At 43.8% G+C, this 23011-nt stretch overlaps 1 protein-coding gene across 2 annotated transcripts in view; it reads right to left on the bottom strand.

The window, feature by feature from the left end:
* Nucleotides 1-23011, bottom strand: part of ptprn2 (protein tyrosine phosphatase receptor type N2) — a 205656-nt gene that overhangs the window by 115965 nt on the left and 66680 nt on the right. For both annotated transcript variants that reach the window (XM_076972719.1, XM_076972720.1), the window contains one exon: nucleotides 15619-15698. In XM_076972719.1, the coding sequence (XP_076828834.1) occupies nucleotides 15619-15698 (80 nt within the window). The remainder of the gene's footprint in view (nucleotides 1-15618; nucleotides 15699-23011) is intronic.

The raw sequence follows: 23011 nt of genomic DNA, 5'->3' as shown, positions 1-23011 counted from the left end.
CACACACACCTCCCTCTCCTATCATCTACCACACACACACCTCCCTCTCCTATCATCTACCACACACACACCTCCCTCTCCTATCATCTACCACACACACACCTCCCTCTCCTATCATCTACCACACACACCTCCCTCTCCTATCATCTACCACACACACCTCCCTCTCCTATCATCTACCACACACACCTCCCTCTCCTATCATCTACCACACACACACCTCCCTCTCCTATCATCTACCACACACACCTCCCTCTCCTATCATCTACCACACACACCTCCCTCTCCTATCATCTACCACACCCTCTCTCCCACACACACACCTCCGTCTCCTATCATCTACCACACACACACACCTCCCTCTCCTATCATCTACCACACACACCTCCCTCTCCTATCATCTACCACACACACACCTCCCTCTCCTATCATCTACCACACACACACCTCCCTCTCCTATCATCTACCACACACACCTCCCTCTCCTATCATCTACCACACACACACCTCCCTCTCCTATCATCTACCACACACACACACCTCCCTCTCCTATCATCTACCACACACACACCTCCCTCTCCTATCATCTACCACCACACACACCTCCCTCTCCTATCATCTACCACACACACACCTCCCTCTCCTATCATCCACACACACACCTCCCTCTCCTATCATCTACCACACACACCTCCCTCTCCTATCATCTACCACACACACACACCTCCCTCTCCTATCATCTACCACACACACACACCTCCCTCTCCTATCATCTACCACACACACACCTCCCTCTCCTATCATCTACCACACACACACCTCCCTCTCCTATCATCTACCACACACACCTCCCTCTCCTATCATCTACCACACACACCTCCCTCTCCTATCATCTACCACACACACCTCCCTCTCCTATCATCTACCACACACACCTCCCTCTCCTATCATCTACCACACACACCTCCCTCTCCTATCATCTACCACACACACCTCCCTCTCCTATCATCTACCACACACACACCTCCGTCTCCTATCATCTACCACCACACACCTCCTACCACACACTCCCTCTCCTATCATCTACCACACACACACCTCCCTCCTCATCTACCACACACACCTCCCTCTCCTATCATCTACCACACACACCTCCCTCTCCTATCATCTACCACACACACACACCTCCTCTCCTATCATCTACCACACACACACACCTCCCTCTCCTATCATCTACCACACACACCTCCCTCTCCTATCATCTACCACACACACACACCTCCCTCTCCTATCATCTACCACACACACACCTCCCTCTCCTATCATCTACCACACACACCTCCCTCTCCTATCATCTACCACACACACACCTCCCTCTCCTATCATCTACCACACACACACCTCCCTCTCCTATCATCTACCACACACACCTCCCTCTCCTATCATCTACCACACACACCTCCCTCTCCTATCATCTACCACACACACCCTCCCTCTCCTATCATCTACCACACACACACACCTCCCTCTCCTATCATCTACCACACACACCTCCCTCTCCTATCATCTACCACACACACCTCCCTCTCCTATCATCTACCACACACACCTCCCTCTCCTATCATCTACCACACCACACCCACCTCCCTCTCCTATCATCTACCACACACACACCTCCCTCTCCTATCATCTACCACACACACACCTCCCTCTCCTCATCTACCACACACACCTCCGTCTCCTATCATCTACCACACACACCTCCCTCTCCTATCATCTACCACACACCACACCTCCACTCCTATCATCACCACACACACCACCCCTCTCCTATCATCTACCACACACACCTCCCTCTCCTATCATCTACCACACACCACCTCCCTCTCCTATCATCTACCACACACACCTCCCTCTCCATCATCTACCACACACACCACCTCCCTCTCCTATCATCAACCACACACACACCTCCCTCTCCTATCATCTACCACACACACCTCCCCTCTCCTATCATCTACCACACAACACACCTCCCTCTCCTATCATCTACCACACACACACCTCCCTCTCCTATCATCTACCACACACACCTCCCTCTCCTATCATCTACCACACACACACCTCCCTCTCCTATCATCTACCACACACACCTCCCTCTCCTATCATCTACCACACACCACCTCCCTCTCCTATCATCTACCACACACACACCTCCCTCTCCTATCATCTACCACACACACACCTCCCTCTCCTATCATCTACCCACACACACCTCCCTCTCCTATCATCTACCACACACACCTCCCTCTCCTATCATCTACCACACACACCTCCCTCTCCTATCATCTACCACACACACACCTCCCTCTCCTATCATCTACCACACACACACACCTCCCTCTCCTATCATCTACCACACACACCTCCCTCTCCTATCATCTACCACACACACACACCTCCCTCTCCTATCATCTACCACACACACACCTCCCTCTCCTATCATCTACCACACACACCTCCCTCTCCTATCATCTACCACACACACCTCCCTCTCCTATCATCTACCACACACACACCTCCCTCTCCTATCATCTACCACACACACCTCCCTCTCCTATCATCTACCACACACACCTCCCTCTCCTATCATCTACCACACACACACCTCCCTCTCCTATCATCTACCACACACACACCTCCCTCTCCTATCATCTACCACACACACCTCCCTCTCCTATCATCTACCACACACACCTCCCTCTCCTATCATCTACCACACACACACACCTCCCTCTCCTATCATCTACCACACACACACCTCCCTCTCCTATCATCTACCACACACCTCCCTCTCCTATCATCTACCACACACACCTCCCTCTCCTATCATCTACCACACACACACCTCCCTCTCCTATCATCTACCACACACACACCTCCCTCTCCTATCATCTACCACACACACCTCCCTCTCCTATCATCTACCACACACCCTCCCTCTCCTATCATCTACCACACACACACCTCCCTCTCCTATCATCTACCACACACACCTCCCTCTCCTATCATCTACCACACACACACACCTCCCTCTCCTATCATCTACCACACACACACACACCTCCCTCTCCTATCATCTACCACACACACCTCCCTCTCCTATCATCTCCACACACACACCTCCCTCTCCTATCATCTACCACACACACCTCCCTCTCCTATCATCTACCACACACACACCTCCCTCTCCTATCATCTACCACACACACCTCCCTCTCCTATCATCTCCACACACACACCTCCCTCTCCTATCATCTACCACACACACCTCCCTCTCCTATCATCTACCACACACACACCTCCCTCTCCTATCATCTACCACACACACACCTCCCTCTCCTATCATCTACCACACACACCTCCCTCTCCTATCATCTACCACACACACACACCTCCCTCTCCTATCATCTACCACACACACACACCTCCCTCTCCTATCATCTACCACACACACACCTCCCTCTCCTATCATCTACCACACACACACCTCCCTCTCCTATCATCTACCACACACCTCCCTCTCCTATCATCTACCACACACACACCTCCCTCTCCTATCATCTACCACACACACCTCCCTCTCCTATCATCTACCACACACACACACCTCCCTCTCCTATCATCTACCACACACACCTCCCTCTCCTATCATCTACCACACACACACCTCCCTCTCCTATCATCTACCACACACACACCTCCCTCTCCTATCATCTACCACACACCTCCCTCTCCTATCATCTACCACACACACACCTCCCTCTCCTATCATCTACCACACACACCTCCCTCTCCTATCATCTACCACACACACACACCTCCCTCTCCTATCATCTACCACACACACACCTCCCTCTCCTATCATCTACCACACACACCTCCCTCTCTTCACATCGACATCACATCACCATCACATGTGGACACTTCATTATCACACCATCACCAAATGTGGATGCCTCACCATCATATCGCCATTACATGTGGACACATCATCAACACATCACCATCACATCTCCATCACATGTAGACACCTCACCATCACATCACTGTTACTTCACCATCACATCACTGTTACTTCACCATCACATGTGGACACATCATCAACACATCACCATCATGTCTCAATCACATGTAGACACCTCACCATCACATCACTATTACTTCACCATCACATCACTGTTACTTCACCATCACACCACTATTACTTCACCATCACATCACTGTTACTTCACCATCACATGTGGACACCTCACCATCACATCACTGTTACTTCACCATCACATCACTATTACTTCACCATCACATCACTGTTACTTCACCATCACATCACTATTACTTCTCCATCACATCACTGTTACTTCACCATCACATCACTATTACTTCACCATCACATCACTATTACTTCACCATCACATCACTGTTACTTCACCATCACATCACTATTACTTCACCATCACATCACTGTTACTTCACCATCACATGTGGACATCTCACCATCACATCCCTATTACTTCACCATCACATCACGGTTACTTCACCATCACATCACTATTACTTCACCATCACATCACTGTTACTTCACCATCACATCACTGTTACTTCACCATCACATCACTATTACTTCACCATCACATCACTATTACTTCACCATCACATCATTGTTACTTCACCATCACATCACTATTACTTCACCATCACATCACTGTTACTTCACCATCACATCACTGTTACTTCACCATCACATCACTATTACTTCACCATCACATCACTGTTACTTCACCATCACATCCCTATTACTTCACCATCACATCCCTATTACTTCACCATCACATCACTATTACTTCACCATCACATCACTGTTACTTCACCATCACATCACTATTACTTCACCATCGAATGTGGACACCTCACTTCCACACCATCATCACATCACCATCACGTCTATATCACATGTAGACACCTCACCATCACATCACTATTACTTCACCATCACATCACTATTACTTCACCATCACATCACTGTTACTTCACCATCACATCACTGTTACTTCACCATCACATCACTATTACTTCACCATCACATCACTATTACTTCACCATCACATCACTGTTACTTCACCATCACATCACTATTACTTCACCATCAAATCACTATTACTTCACCATCGAATGTGGACACCTCACTTCCACATCACCATCACATCACTATCACATGTGGACACGCCACCATCACATCACTATTACTTCACCATCACATCACTGTTACTTCACCATCACATCACTATTACTTCACCATCACATCACTATCACTTCACCATTACATATGGACACCTCACCATCACACCACCATCACATGTGGACATGTCAATATCACACCCTCATCACACCTCACCATCACATCACTATCACTTCACCATCACATGTGATCACTTCACCTCCACATCACGTGCGGACACTTCATCATCACATCGGCCCCCACACGTGGACACTTTGCCATCGCACCGCGATCATATCATCACATGTGGGCATGTCAATATCACACCCTCATCACATGTGGACACCTGGCCATCACATTCTCCTCCGGCATGCTGGACACACCTTTGTTTAGTCTTTTGCATACTTAACATTATTTGTCATACAACTTGGATTCTTCCCAAGCGCACAGGACTCACAGGCCCAATTTGAACTACAATGACTTTCAATCACAATTATATATCTGTCTCCTGAGTCTCCTGACCAATGATGATGGGTCTCCTGACCAATGACGACAGGTTTCCTGGTCCCTAACACTCTGGTCCCTAACACTTGTGCCTTCCTTAGCCCACTTACACATGAGAGAATTCTCCTCTTACCTCTAACTGTCAGGAAGATGAGTAATGAAACACAAATGGATATTAATCTTAAATGTAGGCACTGTGTGATTATTGACAAGAGGTGTTTTGGATTATTGTTTTTTAAATCAACAAAATCATGACAGGCCAAGAAGTTGACATTCACAGAAAAATGAATACCAGCTAATTGTGTAAACACCAACAAACTGTTTAGAGGAACCAACACAAACTGCATAGAGAAAACATCACTAAACTGTATAAATACCAATAAACCGAGTAGAGAGAACACCACCAGACTGTGCAAATACCAAACTTCACAAACAGAGAAAACTCCACAAACTGCATGAAAAAAACAACTCCAAACAGTACATCGTATGGAGTCCTACTCGTGTTTATAGTCAGGAAAAAAAAACTGTGATAATTAAAGTGCTTTGCGCTGATAACAGAGTGATTCCCACCCCAGCCCCCGGGGACACTCTAACACAGCACACTTCCATGTTTCCCTTCTCAAACCAACTAATTCAGCTCATCAGCTAATTAGCAAGCTGTGAGTCTGCTAAATAGGGTTTGTCAGAATAGGGACGACGTGCAGTCCATGCCACACCTGAACAGAAATGTACTGGAACGTCTCAGTACTGAACGATTGTTCATATAGCCAAGGACCCTGCCCATTGAGAGGTTATTCAAATCCACATCTATGAAGCAGGCTAAATAATATCTTTAGAAAGTAATCAAATTAGACCTAACTAATATGACCAGATCCTGAAACTATGGACAAACCAACCGTTTTGGACCACACCCCTGCTCACCTGCAGACAGACCACACCCCTGCTCAACTGCAGACAGACCACACCCCTGCTCACCTGCAGATAGACCACACCCCTGCTCAACTGCAGACATTCCACACCCCTGCTCACCTGCACAGACCATACCCCAGCTGTGGTCACTCTGTGGCCTGTAATCATTGTCATCACTGTAAAAATATACAGCCAGTCATCACTGTTAAATTCAACTCAACTGTCATGTTGATTAAGCAGTAAACAGCACGTCTCTCTCACACACTGCACGTCTCTAACACACTGCATGTCTCTCACACACTGCATGTCTCTCTCAAACTGCACATCTCTCACACACATCTCTAACACACTGGACGTCTCTCTCACACACGTCTCTCACACACTGCACATCTCTCACACACAACAGATCTCTTTCACACTGCACGTGTCTCTCTCACACTGCACGTCTCACACACACACTGCATGTCTCTCACACACAACAGGTCTCTTTCACACTGCACGTGTCTCTCTCACACTGCACGTCTCACACACACACTGCATGTCTCTCACACACAACAGGTCTCTTTCACACTGCACGTCTCTCTCACACACTGCATGTCTCTCACACACACTGCATGTCTCTCACACACATCTCTAACACACACTGCACATTTCTCACACACTGCACGTCTCTCACACACTGCACGTCTCTCACACACAACAGATCTCTTTCACAATGCACGAGTCTCTCTCACACTGCATGTCTCACACACTCAACACGTCTCCCTGTCACACAGCACATCTCTCTCACACAAGTCTCTTTCACACTGCACGTTTCTCTCTCACACTGCACGTCTCTCACACACATCTCTAACACTCACTGTACGTCTCTCACACACTGCACATCTCTCACACACTGCACGTCTCACACACAACAAGTCTCTTTCATACTGCACGTTTCTCTCTCATACTGCACGTCTCTCACAAACTGCATGTCTTTCACACACTGCACTTCTCACACACACTGCACGTTTCTCACACAACACGTCTCTCTGTCACACAGGACATCTCTCTCACACACGTCTCTCACACACACTGTACGTCTCTCTCACATACTGCACGTCTCTCTCAGTCAACATGTCTCTCTCTCACACAACTACTCTCTTAGTTGCTTATTTTAAATAAAATTGCTGAGAAAAATAAATGAACATTTTTTAAAGATCTACATGTTTCTTTTTCATGAAGAAAAAACAGCTCATGCATAATTAAATAAGCGTAGCTGAGCTGAAGCTGTGTGCTAATCCTGCTTCTTGTCCTTTGGAAAAGAAAATATATTAATTATATTCAAAGAGGAACTACAGAAGCAGAAAGGAGCTTTGAACACAGAGGGACCTAAATGTCACCCGCCTGCTTTGAAGTGCAGGGGGTCTGGCTCTGGATTCCCTCTTTTCTATCTCTCCCCTCCTCCCTCTCTCTCTCCCTCACTCTCTCTCTCATCACTCCCTCTCCCTCTCACCCTCTCCCTCTCTCTCTCCCTCTCTCTGTCTCTCTCTCTCTGTCCTTTCTTTAGAAGCCCAGCAGCACTCTATTTCATTCTGGGCACGCAACTATATGCCATTATGGACAAACAAAACACTCTCATACACTCACAAGTGCTCATAGAACACACACACACACACACACACACACACACACACACACACACACACACACACACACACACACACACACACACATTCACCCACACACTCACACACACACTCACACACATTCTATATCATGGATCAATAATGGAGTATTTTTCACGGTTATATAGCTGCACTAACATGTTAGGACCACATCTTGACAATGTCCCATCAGCCGAGGACATTGCACTCATAACGTAAAATCATCAGAAAGGGGAGAGCTGGCAACCTGGCACTCCGCAGTACAGCTCTCGCTGGTATTTACGGGAGGGCATCATGATTTTATTAATGTTTTGATAATTAAACTGCTTCATTCAAGTTGATCATTGAGCCTTTTCTCTCAGTGGCCGAGTGTTGCTGTTTGTAGTACAAAGACAGACCGGGTCCTACTGTTTGTAGAACAAAGACAGACCGTCCTGGACAGACAGGGTCTTACTGCTGATTCCACAACAATCACAGCAAAGATTTAAAAGAAATGTAAAAGATAAAAAAACTAACTCCTCCTGTCATAACAGTATCTCACCAACAGGGGGCAGAACTCTGAGACCAAGTTAGGAAGCCAGGAAGGGTTATATTACACTTTCAGTGTATAATAACTGTCATATTAAATGACAATAAGTACATGATAAACATTTGAAATCATGTTTCAACTTGTCAAGTGTCCAAGCTTCTGAATTTTTCTAGAGACAAAAACACACCCCCCAAAACACGCAGACAACCCCCCCATAAACACACACACACCCCCAAAAACACACACACAACCCCCTTAAGAAAACACACACAAGCCCCCCCCAAAACACACACACACAACCCCCAAAAATACACACACAAGCCCCAAAAACACACACCCAAGTCCCCCAAAAACACACCCCCTGCCCCCAAAAACACACACAAACCCCCAAAAACACACACACAACCCCCCCAAGAAAGCACACACAAGCCCCCCAAAAACACACACACAAGCCCCAAAAACACACACCCAAGTCCCCCAAAAACACACCCCCTACACCCAAAAACACACACAAACCCCCAAAAACACACACACAACCCCCCCAAGAAAGCACACACAAGCCCCCCAAAAACACACACACAAGCCCCAAAAACACACACCCAAGTCCCCCAAAAACACACCCCCTACACCCAAAAACACACACACACAACCCCCCAAAAACACACACACGACTTCCACAAAAACAGACACAACCACCCAAAAACACACACACGACCCCCCCCAAAAACACACACACGACCCCCCCAAAAACACACACGACCCCCCCAAAACACACACACACAACCCCCAAAAACACACACACAAGCCCCCCCAAAAAACACACTCAAACCCCAAAAACACACCCCCTACGCCCAAAAACACACACACACAACCCCCCAAAATCACACACAACCCCCCCCCAAAGACACACACAACCACCCCCCTAGGCCTGCTGCCATCTCAGCCTGTGCAATTTCAATCAGTGCCTGCCCCCAAACAGACCAATCAGTGCCTGCCCCCAAACAGACCAATCAGTGCCTGCCTCCAAACAGACCAATCAGTGCCTGCCCCCAAACAGACCAATCAGTGCCTTGTCCCAAACAGACCAATCATTGCCAGGCCCCAAATAGACCAATCAGTGCCTGGCCCCAAATAGACCAATCAGAGCACGGCTGGTCAGAAGCTCTCCCCTGTGCACCTTTAGGTCAGCACAGGAGGGCAGAGGAGAGGGAGGAAGAGGAGGAAGAGGAGGAAGAGGAGGTAGAGGAGGAGCTAAAGTCAGCAAGCCAAGCAGACAGACAGACAGGAATACTTTGAAAACCAGTTCAGGATGACAACTGCATGTTTTAACACACTCTGTGTTAATGCATACATGCATACATGCACACATGCGCGCGTACACACACACACACACACACACACACACACACACACTAACACACAGTGTTGTCAACCTGGCAACCCAAACAACTCCTGCAGTGATGTAGATAGTAAAGAGTAGTAGACAACAGCAGTGATGTAGAATTGGAGAACAGTTCAGTAGACCAGTACAACAGCAGTGATGTGGAACTGGAGAACAGTTCAGTAGACCAGTACAACAGCAGTGATGTAGAACTGGAGAACAGTTCAGTAGACCAGTACAACAGTAGTGATGTAGAACTGGAGAACAGTTCAGTAGACCAGTACAACAGCAGTGATGTGGAACTGGAGAACAGTTCAGTAGACCAGTACAACAGCAGTGATGTAGAACTGGAGAACAGTTCAGTAGACCAGTACAACAGTAGTGATGTAGAACTGGAGAACAGTTCAGTAGACCAGTACAACAGCAGTGATGTAGAACTGGAGAACAGTTCAGTAGACCAGTACAACAGTAGTGATGTAGAACTGGAGAACAGTTCAGTAGACCAGTACAACAGTAGTGATGTAGAACTGGAGAACAGTTCAGTAGACCAGTACAACAGCAGTGATGTGGAACTGGAGAACAGTTCAGTAGACCAGTACAACAGCAGTGATGTAGAACTGGAGAACAGTTCAGTAGACCAGTACAACAGTAGTGATGTAGAACTGGAGAACAGTTCAGTAGACCAGTACAACAGCAGTGATGTGGAACTGGAGAACAGTTCAGTAGACCAGTACAACAGCAGTGATGTAGAACTGGAGAACAGTTCAGTAGACCAGTACAACAGCAGTGATGTAGAACTGGAGAACAGTTCAGTAGACCAGTACAACAGTAGTGATGTAGAACTGGAGAACAGTTCAGTAGACCAGTACAACAGCAGTGATGTAGAACTGGAGAACAGTTCAGTAGACCAGTACAACAGTAGTGATGTAGAACTGGAGAACAGTTCAGTAGACCAGTACAACAGTAGTGATGTAGAACTGGAGAACAGTTCAGTAGACCAGTACAACAGTAGTGATGTGGAACTGGAGAACAGTTCAGTAGACCAGTACAACAGCAGTGATGTGGAACTGGAGAACAGTTCAGTAGACCAGTACAACAGCAGTGATGTGGAACTGGAGAACAGTTCAGTAGACCAGTACAACAGCAGTGATGTAGAACTGGAGAACAGTTCAGTAGACCAGTACAACAGCAGTGATGTGGAACTGGAGAACAGTTCAGTAGACCAGTACAACAGCAGTGATGTAGAACTGGAGAACAGTTCAGTAGACCAGTACAACAGTAGTGATGTAGAACTGGAGAACAGTTCAGTAGACCAGTACAACAGTAGTGATGTAGAACTGGAGAACAGTTCAGTAGACCAGTACAACAGCAGTGATGTAGAACTGGAGAACAGTTCAGTAGACCAGTACAACAGTAGTGATGTAGAACTGGAGAACAGTTCAGTAGACCAGTACAACAGCAGTGATGTGGAACTGGAGAACAGTTCAGTAGACCAGTACAACAGCAGTGATGTGGAACTGGAGAACAGTTCAGTAGACCAGTACAACAGCAGTGATGTGGAACTGGAGAACAGTTCAGTAGACCAGTACAACAGTAGTGATGTAGAACTGGAGAACAGTTCAGTAGACCAGTACAACAGCAGTGATGTAGAACTGGAGAACAGTTCAGTAGACCAGTACAACAGTAGTGATGTAGAACTGGAGAACAGTTCAGTAGACCAGTACAACAGCAGTGATGTAGAACTGGAGAACAGTTCAGTAGAACGTTAGTAGGTCTGTTTTAAACTTGAATTGTTCTTTTTCACTTAAAAATTATGCCTAGTAGAATTTAGCAATAGTATTAGAAGTTCCATCCATGTTAATTTGTGTGACAAAAAGGCTAAAATGACATTACTCATTTTAGTGTTATTAAATGTCATTACTCAGTTACTGCTGGTTATTAAGATGGTTTTTATTGATTAGCAGTCACCATGTTAAGATGTTTATTAATGTGTTTAGTGTGACATGGTGACATCAAGACACTAAAATATTTAATAATGATGTCACTGCACTCACAATCTAATGGCCATAGAAGAAATCATACTGACATAATAATACACATACCTAAACATTTGTTCAACCAACACACACACACACACACTGACCTAAACACACACACACACACACACACACACACACACACACACACACACACACACACACACACACACTACACCAGCGCAGCAGCGTGCAGGTGAACACAAGGCCTCAGAGGGACAGGAGAGTGGGGGATAATTACAGCTGGCATTCTCACCAGGGCTTGAGGGAGTGAAGGTCAACTGTCTGTGTGGGAGACGCATGCTAATGTCCTCACCAGAGACACGAGAACAGTCCCTATACCACTCTCCTCCAATTACAGAGAGAGAGAGCGAGAGAGAGAGCGAGAGGGAACAAGGAGAGAGAGGGAGAGAGACAGACAGAGGAAGGGAGACATAGAGAATTTAGGCATAATATAAGAAACTAATCAGACTGCTTAAATCAATTCATCAGATATGTCCTAATGCTACAATATAAAATATGGCTACCTGTGCAATTTAGTTTGATGAATAACCAATAAAGCACCAAATGAACTGGCAGTGATTCCCCCATGTTAAAAGTCCAAACTACAGGCCAAACTACAGCCAAACTACAGCCCAAACCACAACCAAACTACAGCCCAAATTACAGCCAAATTACAGCCCAAACTACAGCCAAACCACAGCCCAAACTACAGCCCAAACCACAACCAAACTACAGCCCAAACTACAGTGCAAACTACAGTCCAAACCACAGCCCAAACTACAGCCCAAACTACAGCCCAAACTACAGCCAAACCACAGTCCAAGCCACAGTCCAAACTACAGCCCAAACTATAGCCAAACTACAGCAAAACTAAAGCCCAAACTACAGCCAAACTACAGCCCAAACTACAGTGCAGTCTCCAACAACCAACCAAGAACAGTGTCATATTTACCACATCTGGGAAGAGCATGCTGGGTTCAGTACAGGACCATGGAACAGATAACTGAGGACAGATTACTGAGGACAGATTACTCATACAGGGGACAGATTGCTGAGGACAGATTACTCAGAATGAGGACAGATTATTGAGGACAGATTATTGAGAACAGATTACTGAGAACAGATTACTCAGACTGGGGAGAGATTACTGAGGAAAGATTACTCAGACTGAGGACAGATTAATTACTAAAGACAGTTTACTAAGGACAGTGAGTGAGCAGTTACTTGAGTGTTTTATCCTTGAGTATCAAAAAACAGTTCTTGTAAAATTTGTACACAAAATTTAATCAATGTTAAATTCAATTACGCTGCCACTGAGAATCATTAAAATCCGAAATTAGGATTGCTAAATAATAGATTCCTGTCATCTAAAGCATTACTTGTTAATGAAATGATTACCGACCATAATCTATGCATGCTTTGCTTGGCGGAAACCTGGACCCGACCAGACGACTATATGTCCCTAAACAAAGCGTCTCCCTTTGGCTATAGATATGTTCATAACCCCCGTCCAAAAGGTCGAGGAGGTGGTGTCAAATTTATCTTCAGCTGTCTCTTGTAGTGCTATCAGGTGATTATAGTTGGTGATTTTAACATCCACTTTGAAAATCTATCTAAAAGACTCTTTGAGCATAAAATTTCAAGCAATTCTTGATTCAATGAGTATCACTCAGAATGTGGTGGGTCCTACGCATAACTGTAGTACTTTAGACTTGGTCTTGTCATTTGGTATTGACATATCCAGTTTAGCAATTCTTCCTCAGAGTGAGGCTGTTTCTCACCACAGCCTCAGTTGTGTTTGACTGACGGTATTCATCCGCTGCCCCGCTACCAAATTAAACAAACTATAACCTGTAGCTCCAGAAGGACTAGAGCGTTTCACCGAGCACGTTGAGACTTCCCTTCGTACAGCTTTAGACAAGGTTGCGCCATTACGATATAAGAGAGCCACTGAGAGAAGAATAGCACCATGGTACAATGAGCACACGCGTACTCTCAAACGAGCCACGCGGATCCTGGAGGGGAAATGGCAAAATTCGAAGTTAGAAGTGTATAGAGTATCATGGAAAAGCAGCCTTATTGAATATAAGCATGCCCTCCAAACGGCAAAATCCTCATATGCCTACTTATTGGCTTTAATGGAAAAACATAAAAACAATTCAGTACTCATATTTAAAACTGTATCTAGCCTAACTAGGGCTAGAAAATTCTATAGTATTAGTCCTACTCCCTCTGTGTTACATTGGCTTCCGGTTTTATATATTTTAAAATTCTTCTGTTGACCGATAAGGCGTTAAATGGTTATGCTCCACAATATCTGAGTGAACTCATTGCACACTATAACCCATCTCGCCTTCTGCGCTCCCAAAAATGCAGGATTTCTATTAGTTTCTAAAATTAACAAGACTACAGCCAGAGGCAGAGATTTCTCCTTTAAAGCCCCTCAGTTATGGAATAGCCTTCCAGCTCCAATCTGAGATTCTGACACAGTTCCAATCTTTAAATCTAGACTTAAGACTCACCTATTTAATCAAGCCTTCAGCTAACATTCTACATGTGAAGGTGTGGAGCTCGGAGCCCCAGTCATTGAGTCTTCTGGTAATCTGAGATGTCATCACTCTATTTGTGACTATGACTTGACTGGAAAGCAATGTCTCAGTGAGCCCTCATGCCTGTGGTCACCTCTGAACCCCTCCCTTTAGTTATGCTGCTATAGATTAGTCTGCCGGAGCCACAGGCTAATCACTGGCACGTGAGCTGTGTATGCTTGTTTCAATCGATGGTTGTTTAAATTGATGTTCACATACTCAACCTGTATTTTATATCTTGGTTACATGTTTCTGCCAAATACAAGAGGGGAGGAGTGTGTGGGAGGAGATGAGAACAAAAGTGTTTCAGCAGACAGAGAGATAGAGAAATCACATTAATTTACACACACACACACACACACACACACACACACACACACACACACACACACACACACACACACACACACACACACACACACACACACACACTCATGTGCATACACACATGTAGGCAGGTATTAATGAGTGAGTGTGTGTAAATATGTGTTGGTGACTGTGTGGGTGATAGTGTGTAGGTGAGTGTGTGTGAGTGTGTGTGTGTGTGTGTGTGTGTGTGTGTGTGTGTGTGTACAGGGGGGTTTTACATCATGAAAGAAAATAGCATAACTGCAATCAAGGTCATCGCACTGCAAGCATTCTTCCCCAATGTGTCAGCAAATGATCAGAATAACAAATAGAAGACAGTGTGCGTGTGTGTGTGTGTGTATGTGTGTGTGTGTGTGTGTGTGTGTGTGTGTGTACCAGCAACTCTGGTTAGCAGTGCTGTGGTGATGTTGTGGACATTGGGCCTCACTCGAAAGGTTATAGCAGGACCGAGAACCCTGAGAGAGAGAGAGAGAGAGAGAGAGAGAGAGAGAGAGAGAGAGAAAGAGAGAGAGAGAGAGAAGAGAGAGAGAGAGAGTGGGGGGGGGACAAAGAGGGACAGAAAGAGAGAGGGAGAGAAAGAGAGGGAGAGATTTTATTATTATTTCACTAAATAAATGTAAATGTCCAGGCACCAGTGTGCAGACTGTAACACCTCTGACTGTAACAGGATGTAACAGTGTTGTATTACACACGCTGCTGCCAAGCAACCGAGTGTTGGAGCTGCATGTGTCTACACTCACCACCCTTGTTTGGGTAACACCATGATGAACATGTCCTGCTGCCTGACATGAACCACCACCCACAAACCCTGAACCCTCATCTCTGTCCTGAAGATTCATCTCTATCCTGAACCCTCATCTCTGTCCTGAAGATTCATCTCTGTCCTGAAGATTCATCTCTGTCCTGAACCCTCGTCCATGTCCTGAACCCTCGTCCATGTCCTGAAATCTCGTCCATGTCCTGCACCCAGATGGTGGAGTGAACACCCCCAGGCTTGTAATTGCAAATCACTGGCTGCCTTCGAATGAAGACTGAAGACTCTTCACCTCTTCACTGAGTCACTCAGCACTTAAATATGTTTGTCTTCTTTTCCACTTCTATAAGTCACTGTGTACAAGGGCAACACACGATGCAAACATCCAACACACCAAACACTACCACAACACATTCACACACACACACACACACACACACACACACACACACACACACACACACACACACACACACCATGCACATATACAACACACCAAACATTTACGTTTACATTTACGGCATTTAGCAGACGCTCTTATCCAGAGCGACTTACAAAAGTGCTAAGTGCTAAGTGTGTGTGAAACCAACACTTTCACACACACACCATGCAAACATACAACACACCAAACACTACCCCAACACATTCACACACACCATGCAAATATACACACACAACACACTAAACACTACCCCAACACATTCACACACACCATGCACACATACAACACACCAAACACTACCCCAACACATTCACACACACCATGCACACATACAACACACCAAACACTACCCCAACACATTCACACACACCATGCAAATATACACACACAACACACTAAACACTACCCCAACACAAACACACACACCATGCACACATCCAACACACCAAGCACTACCCCACCACACACCCTGAATATACCCACCGATCACATCCACACACCAGCTAACCAAGAAATGACCTTCTAGGAGTGAGATATCCTGACACACGTGGATTTGCACGGTGTCAAAGTGTCTATTGTGGAAATAACAGTGCAAGTGGTAAAGTTCTGGACATTATTATAAGGAGAGAAAAGGGGAGCATGTCGTCTGTACTGGGTCTGTACTGGGTCGTACTGGGTCTGTACTGGGTCTGTACTGGGTCTGACTGGGTCTGTACTGGGTCTGTACTGGGTCTGTACTGGGTCGTACTGGGTCTGTACTGGGTCTGTACTGGGTCTGTACTGGGTCTGACTGGGTCTGTACTGGGTCTGTACTGGGTCTGTACTGGATCTGACTGGGTCTGTACTGGGTCTGTACTGGGTCTGAAGGAACAGACAGTATGGGGCGTCTCACCCGTATGGCCTGAGCACACTGCAGTCTTCTAACTTTACAACTTTACAACCCAAGAGGTCATGGGTAAGTATACAGGGTAAATGACTGAGAGCCAAAGAGAGCCAATCAGACCCAAGCAGAACAGAGCTGAACCAATCAGAACCAAGCAAAGAAACAGAGAACAAATCAGAATGAAGCAAAGCCAAGAAGGACCAAACAGAACCAAGAAAAACCAAAGAAAACCAATCAGAACCAAGAAAAACCAAAGAAAACCAATCAGAACCAAGTAAAACAGAGACATGAAAAGTGGGAAAGTTACAAAGAGACAGAAAGGAGAGATGAAGAAAATGAGACACAGAACTACACAGCGAGCAAAAGAAACAAAAAAGAGAAAATGAATCTGTCACCAAAGAAAATCCTATTCACACGTCTGCAGGAGGTGAGAGTGATTCAGACATAACCTTTCAGCCTCCTCGCGCACACACACACACACACACACACACACACACACACACACACACACACACACACACACGCACACACACACGCACACACATACATGAACTGAACACATACACACACACACACACACACGAACACACACATGAACACACACACACACATACATGAACACACACACGCGCACACACACAAGCATGCACGCACACACACACACGCGCACACACACAAGCACGCACACACACACATGCATGTACACACGCGCACACACGCATGTACACAAGCACACACACACACACACAAACACATGCACACATACACACCTGAAGACACACACACTCTTTCTACACTTTTATGTACACTTGTGCTTCTCCTGAGCCTCACAGGGAGCATCTACTGTCCTCCACAGAACAGACGTGGTATCAGGTTCAGACCACATGTAAAACTGCAGAGTCCATCCAGATAAGCAGAGTAATGTACACACACACACACCAATCAGAAAGCAGAGTAATGTACACACACACCAATCAGAAAGCAGCCCACACACTTGTGTCCTTAAAAGGCACAAATTAAATACCTTCTAAATACCTTCATTCCTACATTACCTCTGTGCTCACAACAGTAATCTGAAGTTTCTCTCTCACTCACACACATTTTTAAGGGTTATTAAGTAACCCTAATAATGAATAAATAAAGTAAAACCAGAACAAACCAGACCCAGAACAAACCAGACCCAGACCAAACCAGATCCAGACAAAACCAGAACCAGACCAAACCAGATCCAGACCGTTACCATGTAGAGACTGAGAATCACAATCAGAGTTACGTGTGCATAATGAGAAGATAATTAGAAGCATCAACAGAACTATACATGTCAGGATTCAGTATTCAGAATCGTCTCTCAATTTAAAACTTTGCACATCAGTATTCAGTACTCAGTGTTCAATATTATCTCTAGATGTAACAATATTCAGTGTTCAAAAGGATTTACAGCTAAGAGGCTGTTGAGCTGAAGGTGGGCGGGGTTTTCCCAAGCAGGGGCGTGTCTCAGTGATCTGCTATTAACACTCTTATCTGGAGTTACTTCTCTGCATCAAACCAGAATTTATCTCTGCTATTTTAACCATAACCATAATATCTAACTGTGATATTCATGTTTCAGGCAATGTAAAAGGCACACACACACACACACACGCACACAGAAACAGTGTTTTTCGCCCACACTCGAGGCTCCAGGCTCTCCGAGGCCACCATGCCCGACAGAAGTGGAGGTGTTGAGGACCTTTCGTTCCTGCCAGACAGTTCCTGTCTTCATATGGCCTGTCTGCACATTAATGTCAGGGTCTGGCGGAGGGCAGGTAGAGCAGTGCATGATGGGATGCCCTGGAACCATGTTTGTGTTTCAGAACAAACATGGGGTCATTTCTTCACACCAGCTTGTGCTTTGTGGCACAGATGCATTTTTGATACAGTCCCTGGTAAAATTCCAAAACATAATCTGGTACTTTCCACTAACCAACACTTCAGAACATAAATCCTTCAACCTACTGGACCTGCACACACACCACTTAGATAAATAGACCTCCTATAGTACTGAACACTCCTATAGTACTGATCTATCCTACAGTATTGAACACTCCTATAGTACTGATCTATCCTATAGTACTGAACACTCCTATAGTACTGATCTATCCTACAGTATTGAACACTCCTATTGTACTGATGTATCCTATAGTACTGAACTCTCCTATAGTACGGAACTCTCCTATAGTACTGAACACTCCTATGGTACTGATCTATCCTATAGTATGGAACTCTCCTATAGTACTGAACACTCCTATAGTACTGAACTCACCTATAGTACGGAACTCTCCTATATTACTGAACTATCCTATAGTACTGGTTGACAGATTTAATAAAAAAATTAGATCAACTCTAGATTTAGTTGCACCTGAAAAGGAAAAACGCATCTAATCTGCATAAAAATACACCATGGAAAACCAAACATCTGTGGCAACTAAAAAGGCACTGCCGTAAGGCTGAAAGAGTTTGGAGGAAAACTAAATTAACTGTACACCATGAAATTCTTAAAAATTGCATTGAAACGTATAATAATATGGTGCGAAAGGAGAGGCAATTACATTTTTCAAAATTAATAAACGAAAACAGTAGCAACCCAAAAGTCTTATTTTCAATTATTAATCGCCTTTTAAATCCAAGTCCAATGGACGGCTATCAAAACCATCTACATCAAAATGTGAATCTTTTGCAATTTTTTTGAAGGATAAAATCACTGATATTCGATCAAGCCTGATGCACTACAGACCTGTACTTCAGGAATCTTTGCAACCACAATCTACAATGTGTGAATTTATACAGTTATCTGAAACAGAGTTCCGCAAGATAATCTCACAGCTTACTTCTTCAACCTGCATTTTAGATCCAATTCCTACCTCATTTTTTAGACAGATATTAGATAATCTTATTTTTAGTGTTTTAGAAATGATAAACTGTTCTTTAGTAACAGGTATTTTTCTAGATGCTCTTAAGATAGCTGTGCTTAGTCCGTTATTGAAAAAATACAATTTAGATCAATCAGTTTTAAGTAATTTTAGACCAATTTCAATGCTACCATTCTTAAGTAAAATACTAGAAAAAGCACTTTTTGCCCAAATAAATGATTTCCTGAAGGAAAATTCTGTTTTTGATAAATTCCAATCGGCCTTCAGAACAGGACACAGCACTGAAACAGCGTTACTAAAGATAGTAAATGATCTTAGAATTAATATGGATAATAACAGGGTTTCTATTCTTATACTTTTGGACTTGAGTGCAGCATTTGATACAGTGGATCATGACATTCTTTTAAATCGTCTGAAAACCTGGGTAGGCCTATCTGGAAATGTTTTACAGTGGTTTAATTCCTATCGTAAGAGTTGAAAATACTTGGTGTAATTTTAGAATCTACATTGACTTTTAAACCTCACATTGATAATGTCACCAAAACAGCTTTCTTCCATTTAAGAAATGTAGCGAGAGTGAGACCCTTTCTTAAACTGCAAGATGCTGAAAAACTGATCCATGCTTTTGTTTTTTCACGACTAGACTACTGTAATGCATTATTCACTGGACTGCCCAAAACCACAATTGACAGACTACAACTTGTCCAGAATGCTGCAGCCAGAGTCTTAACACGTACAAAAAAGAGGGAACATATAAGACCTGTTTTAGCTTCACTTCATTGGCTACCTGTATCATTTAGGATTGATTTTAAAATTCTCTTATTGGTTAATAAATCTCTAAATGGGTTAGCACCTACATACATCTCATATAAGACCTGTTTTAGCTTCACTTCATTGGCTACCTGTATCATTTAGGATTGATTTTAAAATTCTCTTATTGGTTTATAAATCTCTAAATGGGTTAGCACCTACATACATCTCATATAAGACCTGTTTTAGCTTCACTTCATTGGCTACCTGTATCATTTAGGATTGATTTAAAATTCTCTTATTGGTTTATAAATCTCTAAGTGGGTTAGCATCTACATACATCTCATATAAGACCTGTTTTAGCTTCACTTCATTGGCTACCTGTATCATTTAGGATTGATTTTAAAATTCTCTTATTGGTTTATAAATCTCTAAATGGGTTAGCACCTACATACATCTCATATAACACCTGTTTTAGCTTCACTTCATTGGCTACCTGTATCATTTAGGATTGATTTTAAAATTCTCTTATTGGTTTATAAATCTCTAAATGGGTTAGCACCTACATACATCTCATATAAGACCTGTTTTAGCTTCACTTCATTGGCTACCTGTATCATTTAGGATTGATTTGAAATTCTCTTATTGGTTTATAAATCTCTAAATGGGTTAGCACCTACATACATCTCATATAAGACCTGTTTTAGCTTCACTTCATTGGCTACCTGTATCATTTAGGATTGATTTTAAAATTCTCTTATTGGTTTATAAATCTCTAAATGGGTTAGCACCTACATACATCTCATATAAGACCTGTTTTAGCTTCACTTCATTGGCTACCTGTATCATTTAGGATTGATTTAAAATTCTCTTATTGGTTTATAAATCTCTAAATGGGTTAGCACCTACATACATCTCATATAAGACCTGTTTTAGCTTCACTTCATTGGCTACCTGTATCATTTAGGATTGATTTTAAAATTCTCTTATTGGTTTATAAATCTCTAAATGGGTTAGCACCTACATACATCTCATATAAGACCTGTTTTAGCTTCACTTCATTGGCTACCTGTATCATTTAGGATTGATTTTAAAATTCTCTTATTGGTTTATAAATCTCTAAATGGGTTAGCACCTACATACATCTCATATAAGACCTGTTTTAGCTTCACTTCATTGGCTACCTGTATCATTTAGGATTGATTTAAACAGTGGCGGACTTAGCAATTTGGGGGCTCAAGGCGAATGTAGCTAGGGGGCCCATCAACATTAATATGCGAGAAATAAGTTAGCTAGTCAGGGGGCCTTTACAGTGGGCTGCAGTGGGAGTGGCCCAATGCAGTTGCCTAGCAATGCCTCTATGCAAAGACCGCCTCTGGATTTAAAATTCTCTTATTGGTTTATAAATCTCTAAGTGGGTTAGCACCTACATACATCTCAGAGTGTCTAATGGATTATGTTCCAAATCGTGCACTAAGATCATCGGGAGCTAGCTTACTTAAAATTCCCAGGATGAAGCACAAAAAGACTGAAGCAGCTTTCTGTTTTTACGCTCCAAAAATCTGGAGCATAAAAATTTACTAGCTTTAAAAAGTAGCTAAAAACCTTTATTTTTAAACTAGCTTTCTATTAGCTGTTACAATTGATTGACAGTTGTTCTTTTTTTTAAATACTTTTTTACACTTTATTTTATAATTTAATGATTTGATATATTAAATATCTACTTTTAATTGTTTTAGTTGTTCTGTATTACTTATTGTGTTTTATTTTTTCTGTTTTATCAAATTTTATTGTGAAGCACTTTAAGCTGCATTTGATGTAGGAAAGGTGCTATAGTACTGAACTACCCTATAGTACTGATCTATCCTACAGTATTGAACACTCCTATAGTACTGATCTATCCTATAGTACTGAACTCTCCTACAGTACTGAACTCTCCTATAGTACTGATCTATCCTATAGTACTGATCTATCCTACAGTATTGAACACTCCTATAGTACTGATCTATCCTATAGTACTGAAGCAGCAT

Source organism: Brachyhypopomus gauderio, chromosome 14 (assembly GCF_052324685.1).
Source record: "Brachyhypopomus gauderio isolate BG-103 chromosome 14, BGAUD_0.2, whole genome shotgun sequence".
Lineage (NCBI taxonomy): Eukaryota > Metazoa > Chordata > Actinopteri > Gymnotiformes > Hypopomidae > Brachyhypopomus > Brachyhypopomus gauderio.
The sequence above is the reverse complement of the archived record's forward strand: the minus strand, read 5'-3'. Positions and strand labels throughout refer to the sequence as shown.